Source organism: Balaenoptera ricei, chromosome 9 (genome assembly GCF_028023285.1).
Source record: "Balaenoptera ricei isolate mBalRic1 chromosome 9, mBalRic1.hap2, whole genome shotgun sequence".
Lineage (NCBI taxonomy): Eukaryota > Metazoa > Chordata > Mammalia > Artiodactyla > Balaenopteridae > Balaenoptera > Balaenoptera ricei.
The window spans coordinates 3298536-3311836 of record NC_082647.1 but is presented as its reverse complement, the minus strand read 5'-3'; the positions used below and the strand labels follow the sequence as shown (position 1 = coordinate 3311836).

At 52.0% G+C, this 13301-nt stretch overlaps 1 protein-coding gene across 1 annotated transcript in view; it reads left to right on the top strand.

The window, feature by feature from the left end:
• The window catches only part of DPP6 (dipeptidyl peptidase like 6), a 586350-nt gene that overhangs the window by 428137 nt on the left and 144912 nt on the right, over window positions 1–13301 (top strand). The window contains exons 9-10 of the mRNA XM_059932967.1: window positions 6585–6739; window positions 8247–8344. Of these exons, the coding sequence (XP_059788950.1) occupies window positions 6585–6739; window positions 8247–8344 (253 nt within the window). The remainder of the gene's footprint in view (window positions 1–6584; window positions 6740–8246; window positions 8345–13301) is intronic.

Sequence of the window (13301 nt, the reverse complement as noted above, 5' to 3'; positions counted from 1 at the left end):
CTCTTCCTTGTTAAAGTACTGTCGGAAGACAGATGAACGAGTGTCCTTTCCTGGGCGCGGGTCCTTTGCAGACCCCCCAGGTGGCTGGCGCTCTGTCTTCTACTTGCGAGTGACATTGACCTACATCTCTAGCTCCGTGGGTTTGTCTGACGTTGAGGACCTCAGGAACTTTGTGACCTACTCTGGACCCCCTAGGTCCATACTATGGCGTTTGCCACCTGCTTGGTCTACAAAGTCTCACCTCGTGTCTGCTCTCCAGCCAGCAGGACAGGGACGAGGCAGTAGCCGCCACCCCCTGTCCTTTAAAGGAGGACCTTAAAGAAAAAGGTTACTCAGACCTTCTGTCCTAGCCCATGGGCAAGAGTTCCCCCCTTCACACCTGACTTCACACCTCCCCCCCTTCACACGGGAGGCGGGGAAGGGTCTTTATTCTGGAAGACCATGTGCCCAGCTGTGATTCATTGCTTCCTTTCCTAAAAGAAAGGATGGGTTATTGGGGAACAGGTCGCATGCCACCTCCCCAAGAGCTTTCTCTAATTTCCCCCCAAAAGAAAGAGACCTTCTGTGTCCCCAACCCCTACATTCCTGAGGTTTCTGCTCACTTGGGTGAGGGGTGGGAGTGGTGGTCATATTTTGTTTACTACGTTTCAGACTACAGAATTTCACCTCTCCCGTGCTCTGGCATAGGGTTTAGGATGTATCGAGCCCTCAGTCTTTAGCTCCAAGTTAATTTCTCTCAACCTCCAGATTCTCAGCTGTAAAAAGGGGCTTAATCCAGGGTTCTTGTGAGTATCCAAGACTAGCAAAGGCAAGTGAAGTATGTGGCGAGGGTGAAGGCTGTAGAACAAAACATGACATCCCTCAGACGCACATTTACTTGTTGATCGCCAGGCTCAGGAAGGGGCGGTGCAGGTTTCTCTGCCGATCGTGAGCAGACACGGTGGAGGCGCGGTGGGGCCTCGGGGGAGCATAGGGCGGGAGAGGGATCCGGGCAGGAGAGCCGGCCGTCAGAGGAGCGAGGAAGCCTCGGGCTGTGGCTCTGACCCCGAGCCTGGCACTGAGGCTCCTGCTGCTGTTGTGTCCCTGTGGTGACTGCTGGTGACTCTCCTGGTTGAAGGCTGCGCGGGGAGCACTCGGCAGTAACGCGCCAGGTCCGGTCCGGGAGGGTGGGCGGAACCTCGGCGTGCAATTGCAGGGGATTAGACCTGAAGAGGAGCGATTTATCTAGCAGCGTGAGGGCTGTCAGGAGTAGATGAGTTCTCCCATGCACAGTGCGTGCAGCGGGGTCTGGCACATGTTAAACCAGAAAATGCACTTGAACCTGACTGGGGTTCAGGAAGGGTCCCAGTCACAGCAGGTCCCCAGCATGTTGGGTGGAAGCTGAGACAAGCCAGCTCGATCCGCCCATTGGAGGCTGGGACGGTCCGTGCCAGGGCCTGCAGGAGGCAGCCCAGCACAAGCGTCAGACGTGTGTGTGTGAGTGCGTGTGTGTGTGAATGCGTGTGTGCGTGTGCGCCGGGGGTGGAGGAGGCCAGGTCCAGCCCAGCTTGTTGTTAGGGCTCAGGCCAGCGGGCACCCCCCATGCTTGTCAGGTCTGGCTTAGAAATTCACCCTGCTGAGTTTCAGGGCAGAATTCAGCTGACTCTCCCCTACCAGCATTCTCCCAGCAAGGAGCTGGTTCTATGGCAACCAATACAGTCGTGACCTTGTGCGGGCTCCTGGGGCTACCATAACAAAAGACCACAAACTGGATGGCTTTAAACGGCAGAGATGTATTGTTCCAGTTCTAGAAGCTGAAAGTCTGAAATCAGGGTGTCTCTTCCAGCTTCTGGTGGTGGCCTGCTTGCTGTTCCTTGGCTTGTAGACCCATCACCCCACTCTCCGCCTTTGCCGTCACCTGGCATTGTCCCCTGTCTGTCTCTGTGTCTCTTTACTTTTCCTCATGAGGTCACCAGTCATATCGGGTTAGGGGCCCCCGCCCGCCTCCAGTACGACCTCATCTTAATGTACATCTTAATTGCATCTGCAGTGACCCCATTTCCAAATAAGGTCACATTGATGGGTACCAGAGATTAGGATATCATATCTTTTAGGGGGACACAGTTCAACCTACAACAGACTTTTAAGCAGAACCTACTCTTCTTCTGTTCAAGTAGGTATACACCCCCCCCCCCAATAATTTGGAAGCCTGTTTCCTATGTGTTAATAAGACCTTCAACTGACAAAAACACACAACCTAAAAGATGCAAGTTGTGTCTTACTCAGGGACCTTACTGAGGACTATAGCCTGGGAGACAGCCTCTCAGATAGCTCTGAGGGACTGTTCCAAAGAGGAAAGGGAGGAACCAGGATATACAGGAGTTTTTGCTGGAAAAAGTCATGTAATCAGATATGAAAAAAGTACTGCTAATCACCAAAACCAGACATCTCAAGTTGATGCTTGCAGGGCTTTTCTGTGTACGGGAAGATGCCGGAGTCTGGTCTCGCTGAAATTATTCCCAGATACGCATCGTCACAATCTAGGGCCAGTACCCTGTTTTCCTCCATCCTGGACCCCCCTCAGGGCGCACCGTGGGCTGCAGTGGCTGGTGGCTTTAAGGCAGCAGTATCCTTTGTTTACTGAAATGGCCGGTGGCGTGTTTCTGTCAGCAGACCACAGGCATGCATTTCCAGAATGCAGTGCCTGTTTGATCAGATGTGACATATTAACCGGCAAGTACACGAAAGTCACCCGCAGAGCTTTTGCTTAAAAGGGGCTTGTGCCCTTCCCCCACCCCGGTATATACTGACTGTGCTGCCTGGAGTGGGCCCGAGCGTCTGTGACGGGAAGCACCCACCGTTCCCGCGTTTCCCTGAGAACCTCCCTAAGTGATTCCGGGCAACCATGGTGGACCGACCTTGGGGGCCCCCTCTTATTCTGCATCTGGAAAACTCGAGAATTCCTCCTCTTGGCTGGACTGGCCTTCATCACCTTGAACCCAAAGGGGATTTTGTCCTTCCGGATATGGATATGCCCTTAACGTGTGTGGCGTGAATGACAACATTCACATAGTGGAGTTGGCTTCTTTGAGATACGATGACAAGAAATGAGGGAAATGGGCCCAGATCCTACTGTGAGCTTCAGCTGCATGGATAAAAATTTCTGCCTCTTCAAGTGAATGTCCCCAAATGTATCTTTCTTACTTGATTCTGAGAAGGTCCCTGGACGGGACAGGGAAGGTGGAAGGAAAGCTGTATCCTCCCGTTCTCATGCGTTATTTGTACTTGCTCAGAAAGGCAAGTTTCTCCTGTTGTTCCAAGCCAAGCGTTCATGCAGTTAATTTAGTGGATGAAATAGGTTTTTTTTCCTGCAAAACTCTGTCCATAAACTACATTTGATTCATGGCATTTAAGCCAACTGCCTCATTAAGCTAGAAGCCTGAAGAAAACATTTGGAGAAGGGACATTCTCAATTAACACAAAGATGTCACGATTTCATTTGCCTGGTCCTTTCCCCCATAGTTTCTTATCCTTACTTTATCTCTTTAATGAGCAGCTAACTCACAGGAAAATAAAAACACCAAGGAACAATGTGTTAAAGGGCATTTGGGGAAAATAAACTGCAGCCACCCTTTGTGTATGGCCCGGCCTTTGGCATGGAGGAATTTCTTTTCTATTTGTGAGCATCTTGCTGTGGGATGGAACTGAAAGGAACATTTGCCAACACACACACCAGATATTCGTCATCCCTGAACTGTGTGGTTTCCAGATTCCCTTCCGACCAGCACATTTATTGTCTGAAGCCTGTGGTCCTTTTCTGCATCTGTCTTGTCTGAGCAATGCGTTGAGCTCAGTGGAAATACTCTGGCATCTGCTGACAGAAGGGACAGAAATAGTACTTGTCAGCCCAGCATCAGGCCTCCCTTCTCCCCTGATTTTGTCTCTCTCACCCCTGCATGTGTGATCCCCTGCCCTGCACTGACCAGACCAAAGCAGGAGCATTTCCTTTTGGTCTGAGAGCAAGTTCTAGAAATGAGGCGGACACATGACAGGTGGATGAGAAGCTAGCAGTGCCCTCCTGCACCCCTGGGCCCGTCTGGGGGTGAAGGTGGCAGGACCCTCCAAGGCTGCTGATTTGCGGTCCCTCCCATTTCAGGAGGTCGCTCGGGGTCAAAGAGAAGCCTCAGAAGAGTTGTGTCAGCAGGGACTGTGTGGTCTGCTTGCTCTTGTGCGATGCTGCCTCTTCTAGAAGCCTTTGTTGCACCCACCGCTTTTCTGTGGGGATTTTCTGGCCGTGAATGAATGTGCCGTGAGAGCCGTGGCCGGGCTCGCGGGGATGGTTTCAGGCGGACGCCACCTCCTTGGCCCTCTGCCCCTTGTGTCCTACTCACTGCCAGTGATTCCCCTCGTGCCCTGATGTCCCCGCGCTCCCAGCCCTGCAGCACAGACGCCATGGAGCAGAACCACCCAGAAGGTGCATTGCGAATGGTGCCTGTTTTTTCCAGCTGACCATCTGCTGGAGTCTCTTGCCCACTGTCCCACACGCGCCGGCCAGACGAGTCAGGTGGTGCTGGATAAAGTCATTTCTCCATCCCCTCCTTCCACACCCGCACCTGAAAGTCACTTTGCCGGCCGCCGAAGACATTGGAAGATTACAAGCACTGGAGAGTTGGCTGACTTCCTTTCCCCCCCCGCCCCTCAGCAGACCTTTGGGTTTTTATCGGCTCTGCAGAAGCTTCTGAGTCGTTTCTCGGATGCCGCAAGGTCACAAAACGCTGTCAGGGAGGACGTGTTAGAGGCAGCCGCTGTGCCCCTTGTTTGACAGCTGGGGGCTTGTTCGGGGCCTCCGCGGTCGATGGCAGGACAGGGGCAGAACCCAGGACTCGGGCCCCCTCACCATCCTTCACTGATCAGCTGTGCTGCCGGCCTGGGATGTGTCCGGGTGATGGGAAGTCAGATATGCCAGGGGCTTCATGGTGGGTGAGACTCCACTGTCTGGTGTCTGGTGCCGGTCCCGGGTCACCCTGGGTCAGGGTCCCTGCAGGCTGCCAGCAGGCCTGGAGGAAAGCCCTCGGAGGGCCAGGGAGACGTATTTAGAGGGAGGCCAGCACTTCATGAAAGGAATAACTCCTAGCATTGCTACTGCAGGTCCCACGCAACATGGGGGCTTGTCGCACCGAGAAACCAGGCCAGTGGAGCCAGTGATGGAGGGACAAACTGCCTGGTCGGCCAGTCTCCCGGGAGAAGGAGTTGCAGTGCCCCGCTTTCAGTCCTGAACTTGGCTGTGGAATGCTTTTGTAGCCACTGCAGCAGGGCCCTGACTGACGCGGCCCTGCGCCCCGGCCCCCCTGCCCCCCTGCCCCCCGCCGTCTCCATCCTGCAGCCGGCAGATCCCCGTGCCCCCCTGGCCGGGCCATCAGGCTGGCCCAACTCCTGGCCTTGCTGCCTTGCTTCTCTCATCTCTGTGACCCTTCCCTCCGGTGGCCATCACCCCTCGGCTCTACTCCGATTCACATCCTGCCCTGTGTGGTTGGTGCACTCACTCTGTTTTCTCAGGTGCCTCAGTTACCTTTCTGTCCCCACAGGCTCACAGAGCCGGTTTATGGTCTACACCTAATAACGACCGGTGAATGGGACTCACAGTATGTGATTATAGAGCTGTATTGGTCTTTATTTTAAAAACAAACCTAGGGGGATTTGGTTTATAAAAATACAGAGCGTGTACAAGGAGGAATCCGCCGACCTTAGAGCTGTTTCGCACCGAGATGCTCCTGTGACCCTAGCACTCTAACGAGTTGTACCTGGGAAGTGTCTTCTCTTGGCTTGTTCAAAAGACACAGTAGAATTGTTCTTTCCAGAATAGATAACAGATCCTACAGCACTCATCCCTAGTCAAAACTCTAATTAGCCAAGACTCTTTGGGGCGGACAGGAGTGATGGGTGCTCCTGGTGGAAGCCTGAGAGGATTGCTGTTTCCTCTTTGGTCCCGCACAAGAGAAGGCCATTCTGTTTCTGCCATGTGGAGTGAAATCACCTTCGTGCTTCAGAGTGCGGAGCCTGCTGGCCTTTGAACACCTTCCCCTCCTGCACGGCTGTGCGTGAGGGGGTCTGTGTGCCGGCGCGATCCCTAGGCGTCTCCTGCAAGTCGATTTTCTGGGATTCAACCTGCAACACAGTTTACTTCCTCACTTGGTTCTGCCTGGGTGTGCCCTGCTTCAGAGTGAATATATCTCCTCTAATTCTCTTTTTCTGATCATCTTAAAATAATAACCCACAACAGAACAATAATAAGTCAATTCAGAAAAGACTTGCTGCGCTCATCATACTCAAATTTGTGCCCCCAAAAATGGTTTTTAGACAGTTAGCCTCTGTTCGGTTGGGCCTTGATTGATTGGGTTTGCTGTGCTAGGGTTTGGTGGTCAGACCAGGCACCTCTGAAATGAAGGCGTATCCCGGGCACAGGGAAGCCTCCTCAGAGGCTGTAGAAGTTAAATGACCCCGAGGGGGCTCGTGATTTCCTGTCCAGCTACAGTGGTGCCCGGGCAGCACTGGCCGATACTCCATCCATGCCATCCACAGTCCTCTGCTTTGTTTGTTTCCCTTAGAGGAGATTTTGAAGACCCACATCGCCCACTGGTGGTCTCCAGATGGTACGCGGCTCGCCTACGCCACCATCAACGACTCCCGGGTGCCAGTCATGGAGCTGCCCACCTACACCGGCTCTGTCTACCCCACCGTGAAGTCCTACCACTACCCCAAGGTAGGCGGGAAGCAGCAGCAGGATAGCTCTGCATTATTCATCAGCTCCCCCGCCCAGCCAACTCCCAGCGTGGAGCTGTGATAATCAGACGTGTTATGAGCAGTGCAGTAAACAGAGGCAAGATTAATTATTTCCCATTACATTGCATTAAATTCCCATCTTTGCTCAGTTGAATTTTTCGGCAAGTTTACTTTCTTTTAAATAATGGAACTACCGTTAATCACTTGTCTAAGCTTCATTGCAACCAAAATACATTACCTCCCTTGTGAGTCCGTGGTGACAAAAACTCACACTGCCCACTCTGGGGACACCCTGTCCTCTAGTTCCTTTTTTAAATTCTGGGAGGTCAGAAAGACCCCTGTCTGCGCCTGGTCCCCTGGGCCTGGGCTGTTCTGTCCTTGGTCATGTTCTGACCCATACTGTTTCTAATTGCTTCCCACAAAAAGCCAGCAGAACAGCAAGGGTGCAGGAGTGGGGCAGGGGACGGATAGCCAAAACCCGCTTTGTTAGCAAGTCACAGCGTCCTGGCGTGAAGGGAGGGCCTGATGCCGAAACCTCTACCACCCACTCAGTTGGAGAGAGGCTGGTGCGCAAGAGAGTGGACGCAGCTCTGCCTGCACCCACCTAGTGACAGGGTCCCCACGTCCACCCGGGGCTGCCTTGGAAGGACCCCTCCAGCCTCTGCCAGTGAGCCCTGGGCCTCAGCTTCCAAGCCATCAGAGGGCTCTGGGAGCTGATACCACATGTCCTGTATACCAGAAATACGGGACGTTCCAGCCTGCAGTTTGCAGCAAGAGGGGCGACAATGTCCAAGCGAGGCCAGTGATGTCCCCAGAGTCCCAAGCCAGAGAAAGGAAACACCAGGTGTATCCGTCAGCTCAGGCTCCGTAACAAGCACCACAGACTGTGTGGCTTAAACAACAGACATTTATTTCTCACGGTTCAGGAGGCTGGAAACCATAGATCACCTAGAAATGGAATGGTTTCCCTGGTGAATCCTTTTATGAGAGCCCCCCCAATCCAGGAGTGATGTAATGACCTGAAATCCGGAAAGGTACAGGCCCCCTGATTTTACAGTGAACTCTGGGACAGGTGCTCTGAAATTGGAATGATAAAGCCCAGATGGCTCAGGATTTGGGGTTTCACGTTTTAATAGAAAGTCAGCATATTCTGGCCAACAGAATTCAGACGCCCACTTCCAAATCGGAGGCATGAGCTGGTGACCCATCTGACGCCTGCTGTGTGTGGGCCTGAGTCCCTCCCTCACCCCAGCATCTCCGTCTGTGGGGGCAGAGGAGCCTGGGCCGCCAGACCCAGCAGCTTGTCTTTCCTGCCCTGCCAGGCCAGTGCGTGTCCAGGGAGGGGGAGCAGGGATGAGCAGCTTCCTCCTAAAGGACTCCGTCCTCCCCACGCTGAGCCTCTTGTGAATCTCCTGGCAGCCTTAGTGCCCAGGCCAGTCCAGGCGGGAGGCGGCTCACTCACATCTCTGTCCCCTTTTACTTCCCAGGCTGGATGTGAAAACCCCAGTATCTCCCTGCACGTCATTGGCCTAAATGGACCCACGCACGACCTGGAGATGATGCCGCCTGAGGATCCACGGATGAGGTTTGCACCCTTTCCTCAATTACGTTAAGGCGGTAATAACGAGACCAGTGTCCATTCACATGGTCTCTTTAGGCTCAGATTTATCTTCCTGCTAATCTAAACATCCAAGAAAAAGGTACATTTTCTAAAGTTTTCCTTACTGCTTTATGATGTGGTTTTTCTGGGAAAGGAACACCAGTCAAACCAATGCTACTATTTCTTGCCTTATGTCAGGCCCAGATTCTCCTGCCCGGAGGCTGGGCTTCGGGGGCGGTGGGGGGCAGGTAGGACTGGTCAGCCACGCGTGTCCAGAGGGAGCACATGGCCAGGCACGTGGCAGGCTTTGGAGGGCACCCCTCGGAGGAACAGATGCAGTCTTTCCAAGAAAATCCATGTAACTGGACCTCCTGTGAATGGCGCCCCATTTTCACAGCATTATTTTAGAGCGTTACTGTCTTTTGCCAGCTCCAGGAACTGAGTGGTGAATCCTGTTCCAATAAACCAAATCTCCCAGTTGGTATAACAACCGTGTAGTTGGTGGAACATGTTGACAAAGGCAACTGTCTTGTTATTAAAGGCTGTAGGTGGGTTTTATTTCCTAACCAAAAGAACTGAGTAAAATCTATCTTTGTGAAGGGGTCTGAATATCAATTTCATTCTGTCCCAAAGTTCAAGCAGGCTGGGGACTGGTTATACTTCCAGAGTCCACTTATATCAGCGTTAAACCTCGCTCTGTTCAGAATATTGATGGGAGACTCAGAAGGAGAAGGGAATGGCACCAGGATCCACCCGTTTATAGATCTGCAAGTCTATACGTGAGCCCAGTTAAGTTGAGAATGATCCATTCTGAGGGTCAGCAGATATCCAGCCCACGTTTTGCCGTGACTCCAGCCTGAGCCTTCACTATTCAGTTACGAAACTCTACATTATTAGTAGCTTCTGGCAGCTTCCGGAAGGGCAGGAGCCGTGGCCTCAGCCACTCTTACTCCTCCACAGGCCCAGCTCAGGGCGAGGCACACGGGCACTTGGATCCACTGGTCCGTGATGGCGTGGATTCCTCCTGTGGTGGCTTCCACCACTGTCCTTGGCAGGACCCACCTGCCTGGGGCCTCTGCAGGATCCCGCTGAGGTTCTTTCAGCTCTTCTGTCTCCAGTGATGTGTAAAATGCTGTGAGGCCCTCAGGTGGACAGGCCAAGCCCAGGGCTGCCCGCTACCTCTCGCTCCCCGCCCTGGAGCGGCCTTCCTTCTCATGCAGCTGGTCCCAAGGCCTGACTCTCCATGGCCCCTCCTAGGGGAGTGGGTCCTTAGTGTGCGCTGGTCGGGGAGTCGAATCAATTTGGCTGATGATATTCTTGCTGGGATAGAAGAAACATTGCGATTATTGCTTTGTCTTCTCTGCCGAAGACCCAGGCATTTCATTGTTTTCTTCCAGCTCCATCCGTGCCAAGCCTCCTGGGGCCTGGTCCAGCAAACTCTCTGAATTGATATGGAAAGTCACCTGGAAAATTTAAGCCATCTGTTTGAGTTAATTGAAAATCTCGTTTAGTCCATTTGGTGATGCTGTTTCCGCAGGCTTGATTAGCTTCAAGGACAAGGAAAAACTCGCCTCCGTCAGGGCTGTTGAGACGCGGGCCTCCGGTTTTTTGCTTCTCCAGTTTCCTAAGCTAAACGCGGTGATGCTTTTCCTATGCAGTGTAAATAGCAGAATGTTAGTGTCACACTTTCTCATCTCCTTCTCCGTCACAGCCTTGGGATTTTTCAAAGTGAGCGCAGATCTATCAGAAATCATGCAGTCAGTGTGAGCAGCCGTTTATCGAGCGTTTATTATTTGCGTCCGTTAGACTGAGAATTTAGCATGAAAGAAACACGGAGGTTACGATGTAGGGGAAGGATAGGCCTTGAATGAATGGTTATAAGCAAGTGAAGGATTGCAGGCTTGAGAGGGGGCGTGTCGAGTGGGGGGCCTGGAAGAGGAGGCCCCCCAAGTCTGAGGCTTTCTCGCCCCTGCCCTGCCGATATTCGGGGCCAGGGGATCCCTTGCTGTGGGGGCTGCCCTCTGCACCGTGGGGACCTCAGCCACGTCCTTGCCTTCCCCCAGTGGGTGCCACGTGGCGGTCAGAGATGCCGCGGACTGAGAACCGCTGGTTCCCAGCGAAGGGTCGCAGGCCGGCTGTCGGGGTCCAGGTCCCAGTTCTGTGCTCCTGGGCAAGTTACTATCCGCCTGCGTCATTCTGTTTCCTCAGCTGCAAAATGGGGATGAATATTAGTAGTAAAAAGGTTTGCTCTTGTGGGTGGCCGTGAATATTAGATAAGTCACACAGCACAGGGCTGTCACCCCGTCTCACGGCTGTAAATCCTGCCTGTAGGCCGGCAACACTCCCCTTTGGAACTCAGCCCTGCCCTGCCCTCGGAACTTCAGGTCCATTTCTAACTGGCGGCCCAACATCTCCCCTTAAACTGGCCAGGTTGTGGTTCTCAGGCAAAGTAAATGAGCGTGTGTTGAAGATTTTATTTAACTCATTAATTGATAAGGGAACCAGTGCGGTGTTAGAACCAGTCCAAAAGGCATTTGATAAGCTAGGTGTATGTGGACAGTTTGACAAAAAAATGTAAGGATAAGTTTGGGGGTTACAGATCCCCCGGGGCCCTAAACTGTAACCTTGGGGGTATCTGACCCACCAGACAAAAATCCATGGAGACGTCCGCCCCAACAGGGGTGTCCAGGCCATCGCAAGCCAAGCCTGGCGTTGCACGGGAAGATACGCAGTGATCTTGTTTGCTCTTTGCAGGTTTCAGAGAAAGTCTCTAACTATCTCTAAGTGGCGACCCAAACTGAACTCAGTGAAAACGGAATTCCCGTTCCCCCTGGAAACCTGCTCCCAGCAGCCTTCCCGTCTCTGTTCAGGGCAGCGACCTTCTGGCACTCAGGCCTCTGACTTCACTCTGTGTCTTCCACAGGGTATTCCTCCTGTGTAGCCAGCATCCGATGGCCTCTCCCCTGTCCCGTCTCCCCTCCTGCCCCCCCCAGGGCCCTCTCCTAAACCGTGTCAGATCACTGCTCCCTCCGCTCAGAACTCCCTGCGCTTTCCCGTCCCTCTGGGGTAGAAGCCAGACTTCCTACAGTGGCCTAAAAGCCCCAAGTGCCCTGCTAACCTCTACTCCACCTCCCCCCACCCTCCTCAAGTCTGCAGGACTCACCCCTTATCCGGGCGTGGCCGGGGCCTGGCTCTGCCACAAAGCTCCTCCACACAGCTGGCCCGCAGGTGCTCTAGGTCCTGGCCAGCACCCTTCCCGCCCCACTCTAGTTTTCTTCACAGAAGGAGTCCCAGCAGGATGTTCCCCACACTTTATTCCTGTGTCCCTTCCCTGCCCATCACCTAGAACATAAACTCCACGAGGCAGGGATTTTGTCTGTTTTGTGCAAAGCCCGATCTCCAGTTCCGGAGCAGGGCCTGGCGCGTAGTACAAGCTTGGTAAACCTTTGCTGAATGGGCAAATTAAGTTTAAAATTAGCCAGTAAAATCCTATTTCATTGGAGCCACATTATTATGATGGTTTCCGTGCCCTTGTACATTGGATGTCTTAAGCTGAGTGCAGTTTAGGGGATCCTTTCTAATTACAGGAAGGTGATCTGACCTGTGACAGATCTGTACTGTACACTGTGTAAATGGCTAACAAGTCAGTTGCAAACCAACTGAATGTACAAATCTTAGTGCTGGTGCTGACATCTCTTCAGAATAGTCATTATGATCTCAAAGTTTGTTTCAAAATTTGCAAGCATCAAGTGTCAGTAAAACTGAAGGTGAAACACTAATGAATGTTGAGTTCTCATGCTTTAGGTGTACTTCCTTTTTAGAGTTTTTGGTTCTCTGCTATTTTTACTGTACTGTTTCATTTAAATTTCCTACATGTGAACTTTGTGCGATTGAAATAAAACTGCAGTATATACATGTTAAAAACAAACAAAAAACCAAACAAAAACAAAAATCCTATTTCAATAGGATTCTTGAAGATATGGATTTCTTTGGTTATCCTAGTACTTTTCTAAGAACCAAAACTTTAAAAGTATTTAGCCATTGCTGACATCCTGCTGTCTCAAATACAGGACGCCGTAGGGGAGACCACACTTTACCCGTCCTGGGTTTTCAGCTGAGAGTCTCACAACAAGACAGACTAACAAGAGGGAAAAAAAACCAGTTCATTCACGCGTGCGGTGCACATCACCTGGAAAAAATCTCAGCAAAAAACAGCTCAGAGCATCGATTTACAGCTACAGCTTTTACAGCATCTTCAACCAGGAACAATAAATTCATGGAGAATTAACAGGACAAGGAAAGCAGGTTTAGGGTTCCAAGGGTGGCAGCCGTGGGAAGGTAAATAAACCAGAGGACCTAGTGGAGGAAGGTGTGCTTGCAGGTTCCCCGGTGCATGTCTGGGCCAATAAGAGTCTGTCTCCAGGAAAAGGAGACTATTTCCTGCCTTCAGGCAGAAAAGGGGGAGTTTTTTCTGGGTTTGCTGCTTCCTAATTGCCTTCAGCTCAAAATAATTTTCATGTCAAAAAGGCATATTTGGGGGTGACATAATATTCTGGTTTCTTTCAACACTAAATGAACTAATCTAGAAAAGGTAACAATAAGACACTTACTTTGTGGAGGAATGGAAAAAGGAAGGAGACCTAAATAATGTCCTCAAAGATCTAGGCAGGGACAAACAAAGAAATATGTAACAGTAAAAAGGTAAGTGCCACAAAATAGGCATCTCTTCTTTTCAGAATTTTGCTGAAGGAGTGAGAAATCCAGGGAGGAGGGTCAGGGGGAGGAGGAGGGCTTGGAGGCACAGGCAGGATTTGGCCTCACTGGGACATGGCTAGAGGGATATTCCAGGACCCAGGAGGGTGTGGGCAGTTCCTGGATCAGGCGTGAGGCCCAGTTGTGGTTGTGGATTGAATTATAAAATTGTGTGTGACCCCAGGGCTAT